This window comes from Myotis nattereri (genome assembly GCF_964212035.1).
Source record: "Myotis nattereri genome assembly, chromosome: 5".
Classification (NCBI taxonomy): Eukaryota; Metazoa; Chordata; class Mammalia; order Chiroptera; family Vespertilionidae; genus Myotis; species Myotis nattereri.
The window spans coordinates 102,337,872-102,361,663 of record NC_138080.1 but is presented as its reverse complement, the minus strand read 5'-3'; the positions used below and the strand labels follow the sequence as shown (position 1 = coordinate 102,361,663).

Below are 23,792 nucleotides of genomic sequence, written 5' to 3'. Positions count from 1 at the left end.
GCTTGGGCAGCAGGTGCAGGGAGGAGGGCCTGAGGGAGGACTCTTGTGCACAGAACGCTGTGGCCTATCTGATGTAACCGCTTAGTGCCTAGGATACACGGCACAGATGGAGGCGCTTGGCCAATGCTTCTGCAATAAAGGAACGCAGATCTGGCTCCCGAGTTTCAGTGAAGTGAGGAATTTTGCTTCTGGGGCGAACTTGGAAGAGTCGAGCTCTGTGGGTGTTGGAGGGCAGTGACCAAGTGGGGATTTCTTTCCAGGGATGAAAAGATTGCTCAATGTCCACAAATCAATCAATGTGATATATCAACAAAGTGAAGGATACAAATCCTATGATCATCTCAATAGACTTAGAAAAGGACAATATTCAACATCCATTTATGATAAAAACTCAACAAAGTGGGTATAGGGGAAACGCACCTCAACATAATAAAGGCCACCTATTATAAGCCCACAGCTAGCATCACACTCCATAGTATAAAGCAGAAAGGTTTTCATCTAAGACCAGGGAACAAGTCAAAGGGATGCCACTTTAGTCAACCTAACATCAGAGAAAACCTAGGCAGAGAAATTAGGCATGAAAAAGAAATAAAGGCACCCAAATTGGAAAGGAAGAAGTAAAACTGTCACTATTTGCATGTGACATGATATTACATAGAAGACCCTAAAGACTTTACCAAAGCACTGTTAAGATTAATAAACAAATTCAGTCAAGTTGCAGGATACAAAACCAATATATAAAACCAGTTGCATTTCTATACAGTAATAACCAAGTAGCAGAAAGAGGAATTAAAAAGCAATCCCATTTTCAATTGCATCAAAAGGAATAAAATACCTAGGAACAAATTGAACCAAGGAGGTAAAAAACCTGTCACCGAAAACTATAAGACACTGATGAAGGAAATTGAAGATACAAATAAATGGAAACATATTCTGTGCTCATGGAGTAAAAGAATGAAGATTTAAAAAAAATGTCCATTCTACTCAAAGCAATCAACAGATTCAGTGCAATCCCTATCAAAAGTCCAATTCTTTCCCATCGACAGGGAGAATTCTTTCCTAGTCAACAAGTAAAACTCCATTAAACTAAAAAGCTCCACACAGCAAAGGAAACCATCAACAAAATTAAAAGACACCTACTGAGTGGGAGAAAATGTTTGTAAATCATATATCTTGATAAAGTATTAATACTCAAAAAATATAAAGAACTCATACAACTCAATAACAACCCCAAACTACTCGATTAAAAAATAAATAGAACAAACAATTCTAAAATTTGTATGGAACCACAAAAGATCTCAAATAGCCAAAGCAATCTTGAGAAAGAAGAACAAAGCTGGAGGCATCATGCTCCCTGATTTCAAATTCTATTACAAACAGTACGATATTGGCACAAAAGCAGACACACAGATCAATGTGGAACAGAATAGAGAGCTGAAATAAACCCACGCCAATATGATCAATTAATCAACGACAAAGCAGCCAAGACTATACAATAGGGTAAAGGCAGTCTTGTCAATAAATGGTGTTCGAAAAACTGGGCAGCCACATGCAAAAAACGGTACTTGTCCACTATTACACACTATTCACAAAAATTAAATGATTACGAACTCGAAAGTAAGATCTGAAACCATAAACGACCTAGAAGAAAACATAAGCGGTCAGCTCCTTGACATTGGTCTTTGTGATTTTTTTTTTGGACTTGACACCAAAAGCAAAGGCAACAAAAGAATAAAATCAACAAATGGGACAACATCAAACTAAAAAAACTTCTGCACAGCAAAGGAAACTACTGATGAAATGAAAAGGCACCCACTAAAAGGGAGAAAATATTTGCAAATCATATATCTGATAAGGTGTTAATATCCCAAATATATAAAGAACTCATATAACTCAAATTATAACACCAACTTGCCAAGTTCAACCTATGAACCAGGAGGTTGAGGTTTGATTCCCGGTCAGGGCACATGCCCGGGTTGCGGGCTTGATCCCCAGTGCGGGCCTTGCAGGAGGCAGCCAATCAATGATTCTCATCGTTGAAGTTTCTATTTCTCTCTCTCTCTACCTTCCTCTCTGAAATAAATTAAAAAAAATAGATAAATGAAAACACCACATATTCATTACAGCATTATTTACAATAGCCAAACTATGGAAACAACCTAAGTGTCCACTGATGTCTGAATGGATGTAGAAAATATGGTGTACTATATATGCAATGGAATAGTATTCAGCCATAGAAGAATGAAGTCTTGCCACTTGTGACAGTATGATGGATCTTGAGGGCATTATGCCAAGTGACAGAAGTCAGACAGAGAAAGACAAATTAAAAAAACCCAAATGAGCTCATAGATACAGAGAACAGATTGGTGTTTGCCAGAGGCAGGGGTGGAGGTGGGATGGGTGATTGTCATGGGTGAAGGGGGTCAAGTGGTGAAAACTTCCAGTTATAAAATAAGTCATGGATGAAATGTGCAGCAGGGTGACTCTAGTGAATAACACTGTATTGCACATTTGAAGGTTGCTAAGGGGGTAGATTTTGAAAATTCTCATCACAAGAAAAATGTTTAATAATTGTATGGTGAGAGATATTAACTAGGCTTATTGTAGCTATCGTTTTGTATAAACACCAAATCATTATATTGCACATCTACAACGAATATAATCTTATATGTCAATTTTACCTCAATAAAGAACAGTATGACCGTTCCGAGTGTTTGGCCATGGGGTACCTCGTGGAGTATGCAGTAACAGGCAGAGTCCCAGCTCTTGCACAGCAGGGACCCGGGCCAGGACTGAGTTCCAACCCCTGCATTACCTGGACACCTACGATGTGCAGGTTGCCTGGCTTCCATATGACAGAAGTGGCAAGCATTGGATAACTTCCGGGGAACAGAGGATTGGCGTGGCGATCAGAATCCCAGGGGAACAGGGTGAGGAACATGTCCTCTACTTTAACTTTCAAAGAAGATTCGGCTGCCTCGGGCTCTGCTTGCTTCCCCCGTGCAGTGGGCCTCTTCACCCTCAGGCCTTTTTGAGCCTATGTGTGCAAGGAGCTGTGGGCTCCTGCGATGGGATCTCAAGGCCACCAAGAAAGCCAGTCCAGCCTCCCTCGGTCTGTGTGGCGCCGGAGGCTGCCTTTGACTCAGTTATTCAGCGAGTATTCACTGAGTGCCTACTATGCGCTTGGCACGAGGCAAAGCACTGGGGACATTGCTAGCAACGAAATGGGTGAAAATCCCTGCCCTCAGGACCTGTGTGTGCTGGGCAGAGAGGGCTAAAATCAACCAAGTTGAAATGTACAGTGTGGTAGGTGGTGACAAGTGGCAAGATGCCACTGAGATGCGCTGGGTCTTTCGAGGGAGGATGAGGGCCTGGGAGGTGTCTGGGTCACTTGCATAGCTTTAACCTAATTCAGCGTGAGGGATAAAGATGGCACTCGGATGGTGCCTTTGGGGACAGAGTAACCGGGCTGTAAAATTTGGTCAAGTTCCTGTGCCCTGAAGGATGTTAGGATGCCTCAGAAATCTGAGAAAGATAGCTATACCCAAAGAAAGAAGACAGCAAGGGAGAGCCATTCTGCAATGCAGCAAATTCCCAGCAGGTGGCAACAGCTTCCTGTGCATTCTCCCAAGCCCATCGTCACTACCATCAGAAAGTGAACAGTCCTGGATTTAGGAGTGAGCAACGATGTTTCTCTCTTGTTCCCCCTTCCCTCTGTGACAACCCCTCCCTACCGTACTAAATTCTCGGCTAGCAGCAACACCCAGACAGAAAGCAAACCCCCCGAACACATAGGGGTTAACCAGATCCTTCCCCATCCAGGAGAGCCAGATGTTTGAAAATTCCACCTCCGGCTGAGGCAGCCGTGGGCAGAACGATGCCTTAGCAATTTCCTCCAGCCAGCATCCCAATGGTCAATACCTGCCGTTGCCAGCAGTGTGGCCAAGCGCTGCCTGCAGCATGAGGGGCAGCAGCTTTTTCTGGCAAAACACACGGCGGGACTATTAAGTGTGAGATAATTGTGAGGGGAAATATGACCGGCGCTGGCGTCTTTTAATATACCTAGCACTTTATCTGTATTGATCTGCTTCTGCTGGAGAGGAAATGCAGAGTTTATCTACCTGTCTGTGCAATCAAGTGTGTGGCCGGACCTATTGGCAAATTACAGGAGTCCCGCCAGGATCTTGCCTTTTAGGTTCTAATTTCCGTACACACGGCAAACACGAATAATCAGCGGAGTTAATCAGCACTTGATCTCCCAGGTGCGGCGTGTGTCCAATATCCTGACACCCTGACGACAGGCAGGCAAGAGGAATTCCCAGCTCTTTCAGGGAGAAGGCTCCACAGTGCAAATCACTGAGGAGTCAGGGAGAGCGGCCATGGGCGCCTTAGGGCCATGGGAGACAGGAACGTTAGAAGGACAATATGACCAAGCAGTTCTAGAAGCTACTTGAGGGCCAGTTCTTCTTCTTCTTTTCTAAAATATATTTTTATTGATTTCAGAGAGGAAGGGAGAGGGAGAGAGAGATAGAAACATCAATGATGAGACAGAATCATTGATTGGCTGCCTCCTGCATGCAACCTGGGCATGTGTCCTTGACCAGAATTGAACCTTGGACCCTTCAGTCTGCAGGCTGACGCTTATCAAACTGGCTAGGGCGAGGGCCAGCTCTGATGCCAACGAGGGTGGGGTGAGCGCTCTCGGGACATACTTTATAAACCCACTTACTCATAGAACGTCGTCCATCCCGTTTCGTCACTCTTGGTGGCGAGGAGGCCAGTGTTCCCGTCGTAGGTCATGAGGCCAAGCTCCAGGGTCTGCGTGGCCACGACTTTGAGGCCCCCGTTGGTGCCCACCGTGAGCGTGATGATCTGGTTGTCAGGCATGAGCAGGTGGCGGGCGACGCCGCTGCTGTCCCGCCGGATCTTCAGGGAGTTTCCACTGTTGTCGATCAGCTCCGTGACGTCGTTGTCCGCGCTGTAGGTGAAATTGTACAAGTGCTCCCCCGTGACCAGGCTCACCGTGTACTGGTGGATGCCGTCGGCGTTGAAGACGTACAGCTCCTGCTCCCCGGGGGAGGCGGCCTCGTACTGGTTGAAAGCATTCAGCACGGGCTTGTTCTTGCTGACCGCCCTGATCCGGATGTTCCCCAGGTCCGCGATGTAGATGGTGCCGTCGGGAGCCACGGCCAAGGAGGACGGGGCGTTCAGGATGGCGTCCGTGGCGTAGGCGTCGTCTCCCGAGTAGCAGTTGCAGTTGACGTCGTTTTTGCAGTCGCAGTCCGAGGCCGCGCCCGCGAGCAGGCAGATCTCCCCGTTGGTGGTCACCTGGCGCAGACGGTTGATCTTCTTCTCGTCCGTCTCGGTGATGTAGAGGACACCGGTGTGGGAGATGGCGATGGCACTGGCCGACTCCAGAGCGGAGTGAATGGCTAGCTTGCTGAGCGAGTAGTCGATGCCCGGGACCTGGCAGTGCATGGGGCGCCCCGCGATGATGCTCACCTGGTGGTTCTCTGTGATGCGCAGGATGACGTTGTTTTCCAGGACGTACAGGGAGTTGTCCATGGGGTTGACGGCAAGGTCTGTGGGCCACTCCAGGCGGACCTGTGGGTGACACGGCGTCCGATTAAAGAACAGCATCTAATGTGCCCGGTGTTTACCTGTGTCGGACACTTGTGTTGTTTTTTTAAAAAATATTTTTTATTTCAGAGAAGAAGGGAGAGAGAGAGAGAGAGAGAGAGAGAGAGAGAGAAACATCAATGATGAGAAAGAATCATTGATAGGCTGCCTCCTGCATGCCCCCTATTGTGGATCGAGCCTACAACCCATGCATGTCCCCTTGACCGGAATCAAACCCAGGACCCTCAGTCCACAGGCCCACACTCTATCCGCTGAGCCAAACAGGCTAGGGCCACTTGGGTTGGTTTTATGCAGCTGGGGAAAAAGGACTTTTTACTAACATCCTGTATGGAGACCCGCCCATCATCAAACCCCCTGCCCACTGCCCATGATGATATACACGACAGAGAAGAAGAGACTGTGTAACACATATCTCTTACTGCAGTGGTTCTCAACCTTCCTAATGCCGCGACCCTTTAATACAGTTCCTCATGTTGTGGTGACCCCCAACCATAAAATTATTTTCATTGCTACTTCATAACTGTAATTTTGCTACTGTTAGGAATCATAATGTGAATATCTGATATGCAGGATGTATTTTCATTGTTACAAATTGAACATAATTAAAGCATAGTGATTAATCACAAAAACAATATGTAATTATATATGTGTTTTCCGATGGTCTTAGGTGACCCCTGTGAAAGGGTTGTTCGACCCCCAAAGGGGTCGAGACCCACAGGTTGAGAACCGCTGTCTTACTGTATCGTCAGCTGTGGCTAGAGCAGGTCACTAGCTCTCCCAGGATGTTCTCCTCAGCCCCAGGTGATTAGGCCAGGGTCAGAGTCATCATACACGACTGTACCGGTCGTCCACTGCCCAAGGGGCTAATGTGACCCAGCCCATATCCTGCTCACCGAGCCATGGGCTGGAGGAAGCTATGTTCGTTTTAAGATGACCCCTTTATCTAATTCACAGAAAGAAGCTGTGAGGTTTGGAATGCGGCCCTGACTCAAGGGCAGCCCCTGCCCAGGCTGGCCAGCAAATTACAGCTCGGGTGTTTGCTTGAAAAAATGAACTGGACAGTCCTGGCCGGTGTGGCTCAGTTGGTTGAGGCTCATCCCATACACCAAGAGGTTGCTGGTTTGATTCCCGGTCAGGGCACATGCCTGGGTTGCTGCCTTGATCCCCAGTTGGGGGTGTGCAGGAGACAGCTAATAAATGCTTCTCTCTCATCCATGTTTCTCTTTCTTTCTCCCTCTCCCTTCCTCTCTTCTCTCTCTCTCTCTCAAAATCAATAAAAACATTCAAAAAATAAAAAAAAATGAACTGGACAAAACACATTTCTTCTCTGCAGAATTTGAAATGAAAATCTCAGTGGAAAGTTGTCAGTTTGTTGTAGAATTTGAGCTGAAATTAATGAGGTTGACCGAGGGTTGAAAGGCCCCTGTAGGAAGGGTCCACATCTCTCTACGCCAGGTTGTTAGTCCAGTTTCCTAGGCTGTCCAGCTGCGTGAGCCTGCGCTCTCTGCCGCAGCAAGAGCCCGGACTAAAGAACATCACTTGGGGCATCGTGTAGAGGGCTCTGCTCCAGCTCTGACTGCACAAAATAAAGGTTTATGTAGTGAGGATGCAATCATTTCAGATTAACAGGGAAGTTCTGATGGACGTATAACACTGCACGGTACATTCTCAAACCTGCAATAATGATGGAGAAGAGAGGCAATTACACAGGAACTCCTACCCTGTAATCTGCCACGGCTGCAGTAGGCACCAGCTCCACTTTTCTGAGCAGAATTCCTCTCTCTCCCTCTCTCTCTCTCTCTCTCTCTCTCTCTCTCTCTCTCTCTCTCTCTCTCTCCCTTATCCTACCTGACATTTCCCAGTCTGTCTTGCTGCCTAGTTCATCTCAAGCCTTTTGCAAACACACCTGTGATCTCTATCTATATCTCCCCCTTTCCACTCCACTCAGACAGGTTGCTGGTGAGAACTTCAGACCAAGAAACAGGTGTGGCTTAGTTAGTGATGAGAAATAGAGAGAGAGTCCTACCTGGGCCACATCCATACTGGAGTCACAGCTCAGTGGCCGGACGGCAGTGAGGTCATTCGAGCCCAGCAGGGTGGAGATGATTCCATTCTGGTCGACCTTCCGGATCATGGTGGCATCGACGAAGTACATGAGGCCATTCTTGTCCACTGCGATCCCTGAGCAAGACAAACGGGGGGAGTGCGTCTCTCGGTAAGGAGCAGGGCTTGCGCGGTGAAGGTGGGGATGCATACTGGGCCTTCCCTTCTGGGACCTTACTGAGAGGGTATTACACTCAGAGCAGTGGTTCTCAACCTTCTAAGGTGACCCCCTTTCTCATGAGCACTGCATTGAGATCTGCATAATTCCTGGGGTGCTGGCTGTATCACTGAACTGCAGAACAAACCTTGGGCTGCAAATGAACCAAGGCTGCAAATGAATGGATGGGGAAATAACGTTGCATCTGTTCTTTTTTGGAAAGCAGTTATTTCCCAAGTTCCTTGCTTGAAAAATTATTGGTGGTAAATTACTTGACTACCCTTCACGACTGATTGCAACACCGACGTAGAGAAATAATGATTCTTGCAGCCACACACGCCCCATTCAGAGTGTACCCTCCAGGAAGCATTCCCCATGAAGCCCTGACTTCACCTAGCACATCAGCACCTTGGGGGAACGCAGGTCCCAGGACCACCCTTTCCCGCCTAAGACACAGACAGAGGCTTCTAATTCTTTTGCATCTTTATTCTCATGTCCACACCCAATGCTTCTTACCAGCTGCTTTCAGGGTAGCTAAAAATGGTGACAATAATTGGACCTTCAAATGATTGTCCTTAACCTTAATTATCTATTCCTTTTCAAATAGAGATCCATTGGTTCCAAGAACCCCTCCCACCAATCCCAGGTCCTTGGAAATTATGCCCATTCTTACTGGGCATTTACAAAATGTCAGGCACCGCGCTTTAGACTTTGTGTGCACTGTTGTCTAACAGGAACATCTGGGAGAGGGTGGAGGCCACCCACTGGGCTCTCTGCTGTCTCCAGCCCGCACACCTAGACCTCTGGCAACTTCCGACTCTGTGACTGACTGCAGTCAGAAGTCTCCAGGAGCAACCACTTTCCACTTGTAGCATATGTGGGTGGTGAAGTTTACTTCAAATAAAATAAATACACTTAAAAAAAGACACTCCCCCACACACCCAAGCAATCGATCAGAGTTAAGCCATTCTAGGGAAAGCTGTGCTTAGGGGTGCCTGGGCTCGGCTGAGCTCCAATAAGGAGAAAGCCAAGCTCGTGGCCAGCTCTCTCTCTGGGGCGGGCTTCCTTCCTCTGCAGGCGTTACCTCGAGGGCTCATGAGGGTTGCATCCACAGCCTTCCCTCCGTCCCCACAGCGGGCCTCATCAAAGGGCAAGCATTGCTCTCCAGTCCCTGCCACGACCTCCGAGTTCCCGGCCAGGTCTTTAGCTCCGCTCAGGGACTTGACTCGGTAGATGCGCCGACTGTTGGTGTCAGACACGTAGAGAGAGCCCGACACGGGGTCTACTGCCAAGTAATACTTGTGTGCTGGGTTGTTGCTTTAGTGGAAGAAACACAGAGAGAAATAGGAAAGGGGTGATGCAGATGGCCTGCTCCACCGAAGTGATGACAAAAATCCTAGCACGACTGTAACCATTGCCAATGTCTTTCCACTTTAGTGAACTGGAAAGAATCTACCATATTAACTTAGTGCTCTAACACACCATGGCTTTTAGCTACTTCTAAATGGGCTTAACCTGCTCCCGCCAACAGAGAATCTATCGCTTCCCATCATGCTAGAGTACCATTGCTTCAATTAGCTGATACGAAAGACCCCACTCTGGTCCTGTGTGTGTGTGTGTGTGTGTGTGTGTGTGTGTGTGTGTGTGTGTGTGTGTTTTGTGTGTCAGCCTCCTTGATCCCTCCGTGGGTTTAACATGTTCTCAAGGGGATCTAGGGACACTTTCCTGGGACAGTGTTCTCTTTTTAATCTGTGCCTCCCCAGTGCCTCTGAGATACTGGATCATTCATCCCGCAGCCGCTGGGAGTCTTCCTGGTTCTGTAATGGGAGGCACCCCAGCCCTCAGCCTCAGGTCTTCGCTACTAGTTCTCAGTGTGGACGTGAATCAAGTTCGTGTGAAGGAGTGTGATGCCCTGTGGATACCATGTCCAGAATCTGAATTACTGGGGTTGGAGACTCAGTTTTTAAATCATGGGTAATAATGAGGTCACAGGTATGGACCAAGATGGGCCAGGGCCCTAAGCCTCCTCAGGAGACAAATACCTCAGGTGTGTGGAATGCCTTAGGAAGACATCAAGCCTCAGAGACCTAGACCTCTTTCTCTGATCTCCTATGTGTTACTGACCAGGACAGAGGAAGATTTGTAGAGTTGGCTCAGGAATGAGACACAGAAAACTCCAATTCAACTCTGACTCGGCTGGTGACCTTAGGTAAATCTTCTGGCTCTGCTGGGTCCTAGATTCCTTGTCATGAAGAAATCAAATCAGACTACTCTCATGTTCCTTTTGGCTCAAACCCTACAGCTTCTTCCCTTTGCACTGTCTGTTGCTGGTTGGAGGTTGAGGCCAGAATGGGTGCTCATGCCCCTCCCATGCTGGCTACTAAAATCACTGCCTCCGGGATGCAAACAGCGAATGCTTCTCCGCCCTAGTGTGACAGATGAGGTTTCGGTGCCCTGTGCCTAAAATGAACGCAGGCTTTTTTTTTTTTTTAAAGTTATTTTTCAACTGCAGTTTGGCATTATGGGAAGGGAGGAGCTGGGAGAGGTGAAGGGTGGGCGAGGGTGATAACAGTGTTGGATGCATGTGTCCTGTAGACACCAGCTAGTAAATGACTAATTAAAACACCCCCGTTTGGGTTCTTCCCTGATTTAAGGAAGAAAAGAAGAAGGAAGCTATTTTTAGGAACAATCTGTGAAGCGAGACCATCTTTAATTCCAGCTTCTCCTCAGGTTGCTATGAAAACACATAATTGAACTAGAAGTCAAGGTCTTTCTAAAATTCCAGCCTAGATAACTAGTCTGGAAGGGAAGGCTACCCGGATCCCTTCCTTTCTCTTTCCTTTTTTTTTGGCTATTAAGTCTTCAGAGAATATCCATATATACACAACAAATGAGGGTAGAAAGGGAGATATTTGTGCCATTTTTAATTAGACGCTGTACTTTGTTACTGAGTGGACAGTAGCTGGCGTGGCCAGCAAAAGGATCGGGGCTTTGCACATCTGTGCCTATCTGTGAGCAAGATTAATTAATTCTGGACTTTCTAGGCAGCCTGACTCAGGAGGCTTTTCAACATCTCTGGCAGAGAGCAGACAGTTGAGGGTGTGGGGCCATTCTTGCTGGGGCCTCCTCCTTCCCCACGGCCTTTTGCTCATTCCCACCGGATTCTTGCAGGAAAGCTCAGCTAGACGCACAGACATCCTTTCACTTCGGTGGCTAAGGCGAAGGGCCAGTGGGGTGAGTTTGAAGGGGGGTGTCCCTCCAGGGTGTTGCTGCTGCTTTTATTATTTGATCCATTGGGGTGCCTATGACCAGTCAATTTGGGGGTGCCTGAGAAGAAGGCAGAGGACTCCTCCTATGCATTGCAGCTTTCCCACTGACTGGGATGATTGTGGGTATCTGGACTCCACCCTTTGGCTAATTTTGACCTAACATTTCATTTTAAGGCGCAAGGGAGAGGCATGTCTCTCGAGTATTAAAATACATTTCCGTTGAGTATTAAAAAGCTTTGCTTTTTCTCGTCTCCCAAGTAAAAGTGAGGTCGTTTTTCTTCCAGAAAGCTCATGCTACATCCATTTCAGTGCGCCCTGGGGCAACCTGGACTTGTCCTAACTTTGTAAGGGGAAGCTCCCCAGAGCCGTAGGCACACATATATGTGTTGGTACCAGTATGATTTTAAATGCTAACCTTGGAGCGATTGAATGACAAAGGCTATTGAGACAAAAAGTACTTGGTCTATACCCTTCATACTACTTAAAAGTGACTGAACTCCATGAAAATCCCCAACGCATCCAACTGTTGGATTCATTCTGACCAGCAGATTGGCAATTAACTTGTTTTTTTTTTAAATGACCATATATCCAGGGGGGAAAATCATTAATGAGTTGAAAATGAGTTTTTGACCCGTTTCCAGTTCATTAAAGCTTTTGTGAACCCAGTCCAGCATTTACAAAAGCCAGAAGTTTGCCTCGACTGTTTAGCCCAATTACGGACCGCACTGAGCAGTTGGGATAAAAGTTCGCTGAGGGTTCATTATCTTGCTTTTGCATCTCCCGGAAATTCTAATTACTGTCAGCTTATTTGGTTGCTTTTTGACTGCATTTCATAATTGCCAAAGCTTATCATATCTACAACACACAATCAGCACATAAAAAAGTGACTATATTTGGTACATAAAAATATACAACATTACATAAGAAGCACGAAACAGAAAGCAAAGACAAGGAAGCAAACGAACCATATCAAATTATACAGGAAAGAGTTTTTTGTCTTACCTATGTTTAAACTCTTTATTTCTTTATAGAAAGAAAACAGAAGGAAAAAGAACAAACAGTTAGCTGAAGAACTGATGATAAAACAAACATCACATTTTCGTTTATTTTTTTTATAAAGGGACCGAAAATAGGCCGTCTTTTTCTCCCCCCCACTTCTAGCTGACAGCTCCTGGCTCAATTTCCTGGGAAGCCCCCTGATTTGGAATTCCTCCTGGCCATTGGGAAATCTAGGCAAGAATGCTTGCATTCCTGGACCAGCAATGTGGCTGTCACACAGGTGGCAATGGGTAAGACAGGTCTTCTGGCCAATGGAGGGATGGCAAGCTGGTGACCTCTTGCATGCCAACACCTGCTGATGAGTGATGGCTGCGGCGGGACAGGTGCAGAAAGATTCTGAAGCCAAATTCAAGCTCAGCTATGAAGAGCACCGTGACTCATCTGTAACATCTGCCCCGGGTGTCGGGGGGGATCCTGGTGCCACCTGGGCCACCTACTTGCCATCGGTGCATTACAGGGTGGAGCCAGTACCACCCAGGAGAAAGTCCCTGCCCACACCCAATCTTAGTTTGGCCAATACTGTCAAACCCTGAGAATCACAACCATTTCCTATGCCTGCTCCCTGCCACCTTCCCTCTCCTGATCCAGTGTTCTTCTTAAATGAAATTCATAGGTAATCAGATCCTATTGTCATCGGAGCCAAAGACCTTTCCTTTTTGGAAAACTAGTCAAAGTTTTGCTGTTTGTTTTTTTTCTCTTAAGAACAAAAAGACATGGCAATTTCAACAGGAAAGTGGCGGGAAGTTAACCGCATTAGAGAGAAAAAAAGAGAGAAACTGCTCCCCGTTCCTGAGGCCTCCAGGCTCAGGCAGAAGGAGCCCCACCCTTCTTTTGCTTCGGGCTGAGGGAGGAGACTTCAGGGAAGGAACAAAGAGGGTTGAGGCCTGACTCCTGCTCAGGTGCTGCTCAGGCCTCTGCTGGGGGCCATCATTAGTGGTGGGTTTGCACAGGGATTACATTTTTATATTTTATTCCAACGTGTTAGTTTTTGCAAAAAAAAAAAATAAAAAGTTAATTAAATGATGCTGATAACTCCTGAGCTCTGACTGACATGGTACAATTTGAGATTCATTCTGCAAAGCCTGGTGCACCGGGGCGGCAGCCGGGAGTCTGTGTGTCTGTTTTATATTGCTTAATGAAAGTGAAATGTTATCTGCCACCAGTGGTAGTCATATTTGGCTCTTAATTATTGCAATATCAATTCCACTTTTTTTTTTTTTAAAGTCAAGATTTTGTAAAAAGACTGGATGGGATTTGGGTCTGCAAACCTGACCTACTTATTGCCTAAGAACATCTGCTTTCAGTTGATTAAGATAGTATCTATGTTGGAGGAAGGAAAAGGGCAAGGGCGGGGGACCAAGTCACTGAGAGTACAGAGTCTGAATGATCACATGGACATAAGATCTGCTGAAAGGCTGAGGTCACTGCTATTCCAGTCTAGGGCCATCAGCAGAGTGGGTGCTTAGCAAGAAACCAAAATAATAGCATCGTTGGGTCTATGTATCCCTATGTTCAAAGCCCAGGCTTTGTGTCTGTGGCCTCAATAACACCAAGCTTTTAGGCTTATGCTTTGAGGAAAAAGTGGTGCCTCAGGTTCAAGAACGGAGGTGGATTAGCCCTTCACACGGTGGAGTCTCAATGACTCCCCTGCGGACCTTCAGGGTCTCTCCGAGCGTTCTCAGCTTGCCTTGCAGAGCACTCATCAGGCTGTCTGGTGATTTATGTGTGTGTGCTTGTCTTTGTTGTGAACAGAAGAAGTAAATACGGACATGACTTATTCCCAGGCTGCTGATTTTTAGGAAGGAGTCCTGGAGAGAGGTAGACTGGGCAAATGGGTTCTTGAGTGATGGAGAGTGGGAATGAGGCTGGGTAGACCCTGCCTTGGACTGGTTCCAACCCCTCATATTCTACCCAGAATCACAAAGCTGCAATCAGCTGTTGTCTCTTTTTTTTTTCTTTTTATAAAAAAAATTTACCTTTATTGTTGAAAGTATTACAGATGTCCCCTTTGTTTGTTTGTTTTTCTCATTGACCAATCCCCCCGCCCCCATCCTGCACCCACCCCTCCCAGGCCTTCACTGCTCTATTGTCTGTGCCCGTGGGCTATGCAGCTGTTGTCTCTTTTCTATTCCAACTCCCTCCGCGCCACAGAAGAGGGTGGAGTTGGAATGGCCACATTTTTCGTTTGTTTGTTTTAGTTGTAACTAAACAAAAGTGAGTTGGGACACACTTAGCTTACTTTTAGGGGGATGTACTTATGTGGTTGCTATGTCCTCCTTGCACCATCTTGTTAGGTTATTGATAGACACTCTGGCTAGGAAGGACTTTCAGGAATGCCCCTTCCCTGTTGAGCTGATTCATCTCCCACCCTGACGGGAAGTGCAACGCCCAAGGTAGAAGTCACACTGCACTATCACAAGGACATCAGTGACAAACTGGCTGATGAGTGTCGGTCCAAAAAATATTTAGATTATTCACTGCACACAAAAACCTGAAATGCTCAGAAATACTATGAAAGAAGCTTGATGAAGTTTTCCCAACATTGACAATTCTAACAATTCTCACGACTTTGCCCATAATCAATCATTGAACATCAAAGAAAAATTTCTAATCTATCAGCACTCTGAAGCAACTTTTGATCAGCTATACTGAAGGCAAGACTGAATCTATCTCTTTTTATAGATAATGATGTTACAAAGTCATTGTCATATTAAGAGACAATCAAAGAGGATGCAGTCAAAAAGTGTAGGAAAACAAGTATCCTGGACATGTATGAGTAGTTAATTAATAAAAAATTTAGGTTATTTTTCTGAATTTTGTGATGTTTGGAGTAATTGTCAGCTTTTCAAAATCTGCAGTTGCTTTGGTTTCTTTTCTCATCCTAAATAATTTCAGTTTCATTCTGAAATTGCACGAAACCTAGATCTGTCTTTGGTAAAAGAGCTCTTTGAAAACAGAGCCAAGAACTGCCCAAAGTTTTATGGTGATATTGTTGTTACTGCTATTCTGGGTGCTGTGTTATATTTGGTCTCCTGACCTCCGTGTTTATACCCTGACTACACAGAGCAAGTGTCTGCTCTCTAACTAGAACCATCTTCCTCCTGAACATCCTGTGTTGGCATCCAGCAGGGTCTGTCCTGGTTGGAACTCTCAGGCAAAGCTTATCTTTGCCTGGTGAGGCTTATTCCAATTTCTGCTGCCCTTGCCCTCCTTCCGATGCTCCCTCTTTCTCACGTCTCCTCCCTCTCCAGCACTGACAACCCTGAGCCAGACATTCCCTCCCCTGAAGAGTGTCCCCAATGCAATGATGCCGTTAAGTCACCCCAACAGCACCATCAGAATCTCAGCATGGCAAGTGTTTTAGTTGGAAAAAAACATAATAAATATCATAATATAACTTTATATTTGGGAAATTAAAAAAATAGACTATGAAATATTATGGAAAGTGCAAGAGTCTTATGTTTGCCAAAGGGGCCACATTAAGAAAAGCAGCAAGACACTGTCCCCTCCCTTATCAGTTACTGCCTTATTTTGGGGTCCAATTGCTAAGATAGTCTCAAACTGGGGGTGGGGGGGAAGGAAAGATTTGTCTAGGGTAGAAATTCACCCTAAGGTGGTAGTGACTGACATTTATTCTGCTCCACAGGGCTCAGGTTTTCTAGGGATCACCTGGAGAGGGTGATAGTCATAAGAAGGGAAATGGGCTACAACAGGTCATGTCAGGCTTTTGGGGGAAGTGAATGTTGAAAATGTCTCCAGTGCTGGTGGCACTGAAGAAGGCTTTTTCCAGCATTGGACGTTTTCCGGGTGTGTTTTCCATAGGCAAAGGAAGGGAGAAGGACAGCGAGAGCACAACGGGAACGTCTAAATAAAGTTCTGATTCAGGCGCGGCTCTGGGGTGGGTGAGCGAGAGAGGGATGGGCACTGGCTCCTGAAATGGAATCATTGGGCTGCCAGCTCACAGTGGAGAAAAGACATAAGCAAGACAGGTCCCTCCCTCCCTCCTCTCTCCCTTTGAAGGTTACTGTTTTGAAGAGCGGGGATTGACAGCCTTTTGTTTTCAGGTATGTAGTGGGAAGAAAAGAAGAATCAAACCAGTGTTCTTGTAAAAGCTTAACTTCTAATCATCTCTGGATCCCTGGCTGATGAAAGCAAGAACGCGTCCAAAGGCGGTTAAAACGGAAAAAACAACAACAAAAACCATATGGCTGTCTAGGGAAATTGGTAGTTCCATGCCCTCCAGCCATGTCATTGTCACCATGTGGGTGTGGCATAGCTCTGTGTGGGCCCTTGGCTGGCATCACTGATACTGTGGCCTCTACAACTCTAACACGGAACCAAGGGCAAATTCCAACCAAGGGGAGGACACTGGTTTGTGTCCATTTTAACTCAAGCCACAGGTCTTGAGCTGCTGGTGTGGATCAGATACTACTCTAGGCATCAAGGGGCAAAGATACCCAAACTGCCTGCTCCACAGAAACTCACACACTAGGGCCCTAAGATTTACACAGAAATATCTAAAAAACAAGGCAGTGAACACTATCAACTTTTGTGGAAAATTAGACAAAGTGACCCAGATGAGGCTGAGAATTATTTCCACTAAGGAGATCGGGCTTCAAGGAAGAAGGGGCCTTCAAATGGAGCCTTAAAGATGGGCTCAGTGATGAGGGAGAGAAAGTATTGTAAGTAGGCTGAGGGGCAGGAGTCAAGGTTGGGAGGTGGGAATGCAGCTGGCAGGTGCTGGTTCAGCGCTGAGCAGGAAGAGCAGTGACAAGGAAGAGGTGGAGGGTGACAAATGCCAGTGAGAAGCGTGACCCTCATGGGAAAGCACAATGCTACCTTCAGCGCCCTGCCTCCTCTCCTGGGTCTCCATGGCCCACAGGAGGCCTGAGAAGAAGAGGACTCTCCTGGGACAGAAGAGGAAATAAACATCGTGGGAAGGGGACCTCCTCGGGGAGCTCTAGGAAAAGTGGTTTGTCTGGCTGTCAATTTGGTAGGTTGAGTTTATCCAGACTCTTCCTTTTTGCCTCCTTCTTCCTCTCATTCATTTTTTGGTTATTACACCTTATTCACATGAACTCCCCCTTTGTCCTTCTGTGGTGGTTGGTTGCTGGCTCTTCTAGAACACAGCTTGAATTGCCTCACTTGCCTGTGCCCACCTCAGCCTGGAATGGCTGCTCTTTGAGCTCTGGTTTCATCCCTGTCTGGACCTCAGAGCCCAGCACAGGTGTGGCTCACCATCACACTCAGGAAATGTCCACTGGGCCACAGAGGTTGCAACCTGCTAAGTGTGGAGCTGCAGTTTACTCCTTTCTTTTTACCTCTCCCAGGGCCTGGCACAGTCTCAGCTCCCAAGAATACTCAGCAGCACTTGCTGGTGCTCAGGTCATTGATCTCGCTCCCAGAAGGGGCCTCAAAGATATTAAAATGCAAGAGCAACCTGTGACTTCATCTAAGTCCCGCACCTGGGAGCTGAGGCTGCTGCAGAAGGGACCACCATCCCGTTAATTGCTCAGGTCAAAATCCTAGGCATCACCCTTGATTCTCCTCTCTCTCTCTCTCTCTTTCTCTCTCTCTCTCTCTCTCTCTCTCTCTCTCTCTCTCTCTCTCTCTCTCTTTCTGTCTCTCTCTCCTTCCCTTCCCCCCATTCCTTATATCTAATCAATCAACAATTCTGATCAGATTTATCTTGAAAATATATCCCAGTTAGAATACTTCCCCATCTCCCTTGGTACCGCCCTAGTCTATATCCCCATCACCCAAGTCCTGGACAACTGCCATAGCCTCCACTCTTGCAGTCTATTCTCCACACAGTAGCCAGAAATGTCTCTAAAAAATGCAAATCAGATCACATCAACTCCACCCACTTTCTACTTCCACCTCCAATGGTTGTCCATTGCACTAAGAATATGATCCATTCTCATCAGCATGATAATGAGACCCTGAAGCATCAGTCCCCTCCCTACCTCTCTGACCCCCTCTGAGACACTCTCCCCTGAGCTCACCATCCTTCCGCCATATTGGACTTTATTCGTCCCTTAAATAAACCAGGTTACTTGCTGATATGAGGGCTTCTGCACAACTTCTCTCTGCCTGGAACCCTTTCCCCCAGATCTTCCCGTGGTTGACTTCATCATTCAGGACCTAGTTCAAATGTCACCTGGTCTGAGAGGATTTTCTGACCACTTTACCTTATGTAGCTTCCTCATCCCTCCTCCATCCCCACCATAATTGATATCCCTTAGCCTGTTAGGTTTTCCTTAAAGTATTTAATGAACTTGAAGTTATGTTTTAGTTGTCCACATGATTTGAAGTTCCATATCAGACCACATGTTTGAAGTTCCATATCAAACACAATAACTAGGACTTTGTTGGTTCCTAGCTACGCACCCCCCCGCCCCCCGCTCCCCCTGGGCCCCCTCAGCCAGCCAGTCCCAGGCACAGTATACATTGCCCAAGTATCTGTTGAATACATTTCTCCCCTATTTATAGACTTCATCTCTCTCTACTTACAGGTCCCTCTCAAGGTTCAATGGCCTGGAATCAACTTCCCTGGGAAGAGAGTTTCCAAGAAACTCTGTTCAGCACAGGGGAGTCTGGGCTTTAGACTTAGCAGCAAGCACTGAATCTACCGGGGAAGGGGGCAGGAGTTGCCTAGTGGCTATTCTAAGTCATCCTAAGTCACATCCTAGTGAAAGTGGAAAGATGCAGAGAATTCACAGAGAGCTCACACATAGAGCTGCTCAACATAAACGTGTGAACCAGTAAATAATTATCGGTGGTTCTCAGATGTTGACAGGCACTGGAATCTCCCATCGAGCTTGTCAAGGATAAAGGATGCCTTGGCCTCCTCTAGACCGACTGGATCAGTCCTCTGGGGATAGGCTGCGGGAATCTGTATTTTTAAAAAGTGCTCCTTTAGAAACCACAGAAATGTACCAACAGCTTTGAGCAGCTCTTTCACTGTCTGGTGTGTGTTAGATTCAGGCTTGGGGGTTTGACAACACATAGCTACCCAGGTCCCAACCCAAACACCAGGACTGACATCACTTTTCTAGTTTGTAACTCAGGTATTGACAACTGTCTGAATTGCGTGTGTGGTTTTTACAGCTACACAAAGCCTTTCCCCAAATCCTCACTTGAGTCTGGTCCTAGGTTTCGAACCTCACCCCATCACAGGGAATGCCTGTTCTCTGGAGAAGCCCAAATGCAGCCACCGATTACCCATGGAGCCGTGTGGCCGTGGCAGCGATAGAACAAAAGACGGTGTCTGTGTGGCCGCTTACCGTAACTCCAAGATGCTGGTCACGTTGCGGGAGGGATAGATGCGCCGGATGTAATTAAAGTCGCCAACGAAGAGGCTCCCATCGACGCCCACAGCCAGAGCCACCGGGGCCAGCAGCTTGTTGCCTTCGGCGAGGCCGTTGCAGCTGGGGCAGGAGATGCTGCGGCGGCGGCCGTTGCCCATGATGCTGGTGATGATGGCGGGCTGCTGCGTCAGGAACTGGTTCTCCCCCGTGCCCTTGTGCAGGATGCCTGCGGGCGGTACAGAGGGTGGCCGTGCAGCCCTTAGGGCAGTGATGGCGAACCTATGACACGTGTGTCAGAGGTGACACGCGAACTCATTTTTTTGGTTGATTTTTCTTTGTTAAATGGCATTTAAATATATAAAATAAATATCAAAAATATAAGTCTTTGTTTTACTATGGTTGCAAATATCAAAAAATTTCTATATGTGACACGGCACCAGAGTTAAGTTAGGGTTTTTCAAAATGCTGACATGCCGAGCTCAAAAGGTTCGCCATCACTGCCTTAGGGAGACACTTCTATGGGCCTGCCGACGGGACGGGAAGAGATGTGGGAAAGAGAAACCCTAGGAAACATCAATCTGATTTCTTCCCTTTGCTGAGAGATGGGATGGGTAGACCCTGGGCTATGGGGTTGGGTAGGATAACATTTGTAGAGATAATTGAAGAGTTGTGAGGTACACGAAGGTGGACGGTCTGGGAAAACCAGCCCAACATTCTTTGACATTTAAAAAGAGAAGGTGGGAAAACCAGCGAGTATTTGGACGTTTGATGAAACTGGCCGAGGGAAGGGGAGAGACTACCAATGCAATGGAGAGAAGGGTCCAGGAGAGAGGAGGCCGTGTTTGAGGAAGGGAACGTGCTCACATACCACTCTTAACATTGAGGATGTGATGCTTGTCCAGGGACCAGCCGCCGAGGTTGGACGGGTCCAGCTCAAAGCCCTGCAGGAGGGCGGTCCTCTTCTCCCACAGGATGAGGCTGGGGCAGGTCTCATACTCGAACCCCACCGACACTGAAAGACAAGAGGGGAGGGCCGGCGGGGACCGGAGAGTTGACTGATGATAGCAGAGCACTCCACAGGCCCAGGAAACACGCGTTCACCCCAAGACCCAGCCTGCTCCCAAATCCCGCCCCCAAAGAGGCGGCTGATTGCTCTTCTCCTCACGATCCCACACGATATTAAATTCAAATTTCAAGCTGAACTCCACCTTGAAACTTTACACAGCAGTGCTCCGTGGGGATGGAAAGACCTTTCCGAAGAAGAGCTGGCTTTCAGAAATGACCCCAGTGACGTGGAGGCAGGAGCTGAATCATTTAAGAACCGATTCAGTTCTCCTTCCGAGATAGACAGGAGAGACCATCTCCCTCAGCCCACTGTTCGCGACGTGCATTTATTATAGTTTTGTTATTTATTTGCAGTCGCTGGGAGAAAGGCCTATGGAAGCTTAGTGGCTATTTTTATTGATTTCAGAGAAGAAGGGAGAAGGAAAGATAGAAACATCAATGATGAGAGAGAATCATTGATCAGCTGCCCCCAGCCCACAACCCGGGCATGTGTCCTTGACTAGAATCAAACCCGGACCCTTCAATCCGCAGGCCAGCGCTCTAGCCACTGAGCCAAACCGGCAAGGGCTTAGTGGCCCATTTATCAGGAGACTGGAGGCAGCAGCGTGGGTGAGTGGCGGCACTCGGAATGTTCACTCCGGATTCCAGAGGGTGCCGGGCAACTCAGGCACCGGACCCAGCCGCCAGTTCCGTGGCAAGTCAGTGGGGAACAGAACCCAGAAACTGCAAAACCCCCCGTGTTTGCTGCAGGGACAAATGGGAGAGAGAAGCGGGAGATGAAGGGCTTAATCCTCACTCTGCTCCGGCTCAGACCTCCTCGTGGCTTCCCTTTCCCACGTGGAAAACGGAGCGAGTGAGGCCTTAATTTCTCAGAGAGATGCAGGAAGGAGACACGAGATAGAACACCAAGAGGCCGTACATTTTTAATTGGAACGCTGCTTTCGAAAGATGAGCCACTGTTATTATTGCGATTCCTACTACATTAAATTCTTAACTGCGTGTGTCACCTTCGGGGATTCTTGCAGCTTCTTTTAAATCCTGAGATATAGGAGTGTCGATAGGAACAGAAGATGCATTTGATCTTTTTTAGAAAAACCATATATTTCCTAGCTTGTCCTCTGAAAATTCCAAGAAACAATGGCTGTCCCAGCAGCAGAGAGAATTGCTAGTGCCTGGCTTGTGGCCTTGAAATATGATTTCTCATTAAAAAGAATCAGGGCTCCTTGAAGATATAGTCAGAGCAAGAAATGAACAAGATGAGGCCTGGGCATTTTATCACACCAGATAGAAAGAAAGGAACAAGAATCTACTGGGGTCATGTTGAAAGAATTTGGGAGTCAGCTTGAAGAGGCTTCCAAAGATGGTGCAATCTGAGCATTAGTAAAGAAAATAACTTTCATGGATTAAAACTACTATATTAGAGACACTTCACTCTATGAGTTCAGAATGGTATTTTTATTTATTTATTTAAAATATATTTTTATTGATTTCAGAGAGGAAGGGAGAGGCAGAGAGAGATAGAAACATCAGTGATGAGAGAGAATCATTGATTGGCTGCCTCCTGCATGCCCCCTACTGGGGATCAAGCCTGCAACCTGGGCATGTGCCCTTGACCGGAATCAAACCCAGGACCTTTCAGTCCGCAGGTCGATTCTCTATCCACTGAGCCAAACTGGCTAGAGGCAGAATAGTATTTTTAAAAAACAGTAATTTTCCACCATTAGAGGATGTTAAAGAAACTGACTTATTATACTGAAAATCCTATCTAATAAAAGAGTAATATGTAAATTAACAATCACTCCGGGATAAAGATGGTGGTGCCCATAGTGGCCAGGGTGGGATGCTGGCAGTGTCAACCCAGCAATGTGAGCCCAGCGTCTGTACCCCTGCTGTGTGGAGGGAGGGGAGGGGCCTCAGGCCGGAGGCCAGGGCGAGGGACGCTGGTGTTGTTGCAGGTTGGGCTGTGGGGACCCCACCCCCCACTCCCCTGTGCACGAATTTCATGCACCAGGCCTCTAGTTAGTAAATAAAGGGAAAGAATCAAGCCTTTATCCTTTCTTATTTGAACTGTATCTCAAATAACCAAGCATTTAAAGAGAAAGCATCTCTAAATGAAAGTATTCTAGCTAATAAATAAGGAAGCAATGATAGAATTAAAATACTAATTTGCAAATCCTAGTGGCCTAATGGATCCAAGCCATAAACATCAATGTCCGCTAAAATCACCAAAGAAAAAGACCAGCTGACATTAGGTGTCATCTCATGGAGAAGACAACACCACCTAGCAAGTTGTCCTGCTTAAAATTTTATTTATTTATTTTTATTTTATATTTTATTGATTTTTTACAGAAAGGAAGGGAGAGAGATAGAGAGTTAGAAACATCGATGAGAGAGAAACATCGATCAGCTGCCTCCTGCACATCTCCTACTGGGGATATGCCCGCAACCCAGGTACATGCCCTTGACCGGAATTGAACTTGGGACCTTTCAGTCCGCAGGCCGACGCTCTATCCACTGAGCCAAACTGGTTTCGGTGAATTTTTTTAAAAAATTAAAGAATAAAATACCTAGGAATAAATTTAAACAAGGAGGTGAAAGACCTGCACACTGAAAATTACAGGACACTGATGAAAGAAATTGAAGAAGACACAAATAAATGAAAAGATATTCCATGCTCATGGATTAAAAGAATTAATATTGTCAAAATGTCCATACTACTCAAAGCAATTGACTCATTCAATGCAATCCCTATCAAAATACCAAAGGCTTTTTTCACAGAAAAAGAACAAACAATCCTAAAACAATCCATAGGAATGTTGAGAAAGAAGAACAATGCCAGAGGCACCATGCTCCCTGATTTCAAACTATATTACAAAGTTATAGTAATCAAAGCAGTATGGTATTAGCATAAAAAAGACACATAGGTCAATGGAACAAAATAGAGAGCTCAGAAATAAACCCATGCATATATGGTCAATTAATTAATGACAAAGCAGCCAAAACTATACCATGGGATAGGACATACAGTTTCTTCAATAAATGCTGTTGAGAAAACTGGACAACTATCTCACACCATATACAAAAATTAACTCAAAAGGGATTAAAGGCTTGAATGTAAACCAAAAACCATAAAACTCCTAACACAAAATACAGGGTGCCATTTATGGTGAAAATGTCTGAGTATGCTGG

The 23,792-nt window shown here is 46.4% G+C and overlaps 1 protein-coding gene across 3 annotated transcripts in view; it reads right to left on the bottom strand.

The window, feature by feature from the left end:
• The window catches only part of TENM2 (teneurin transmembrane protein 2), a gene marked incomplete at its 5' end in the record, with an annotated part of 1,189,887 nt that overhangs the window by 40,594 nt on the left and 1,125,501 nt on the right, over positions 1-23,792 (bottom strand). For 2 of the 3 annotated variants that reach the window (XM_081092171.1, XM_081092172.1), the window contains 6 exons: positions 4,730-5,604; positions 7,667-7,821; positions 8,985-9,217; positions 12,172-12,192; positions 19,515-19,764; positions 20,407-20,550. In XM_081092171.1, coding sequence (XP_080948297.1) covers positions 4,730-5,604; positions 7,667-7,821; positions 8,985-9,217; positions 12,172-12,192; positions 19,515-19,764; positions 20,407-20,550 — 1,678 coding nt within the window. The remainder of the gene's footprint in view (positions 1-4,729; positions 5,605-7,666; positions 7,822-8,984; positions 9,218-12,171; positions 12,193-19,514; positions 19,765-20,406; positions 20,551-23,792) is intronic. The other variant, XM_081092173.1, reaches the window with a different exon arrangement.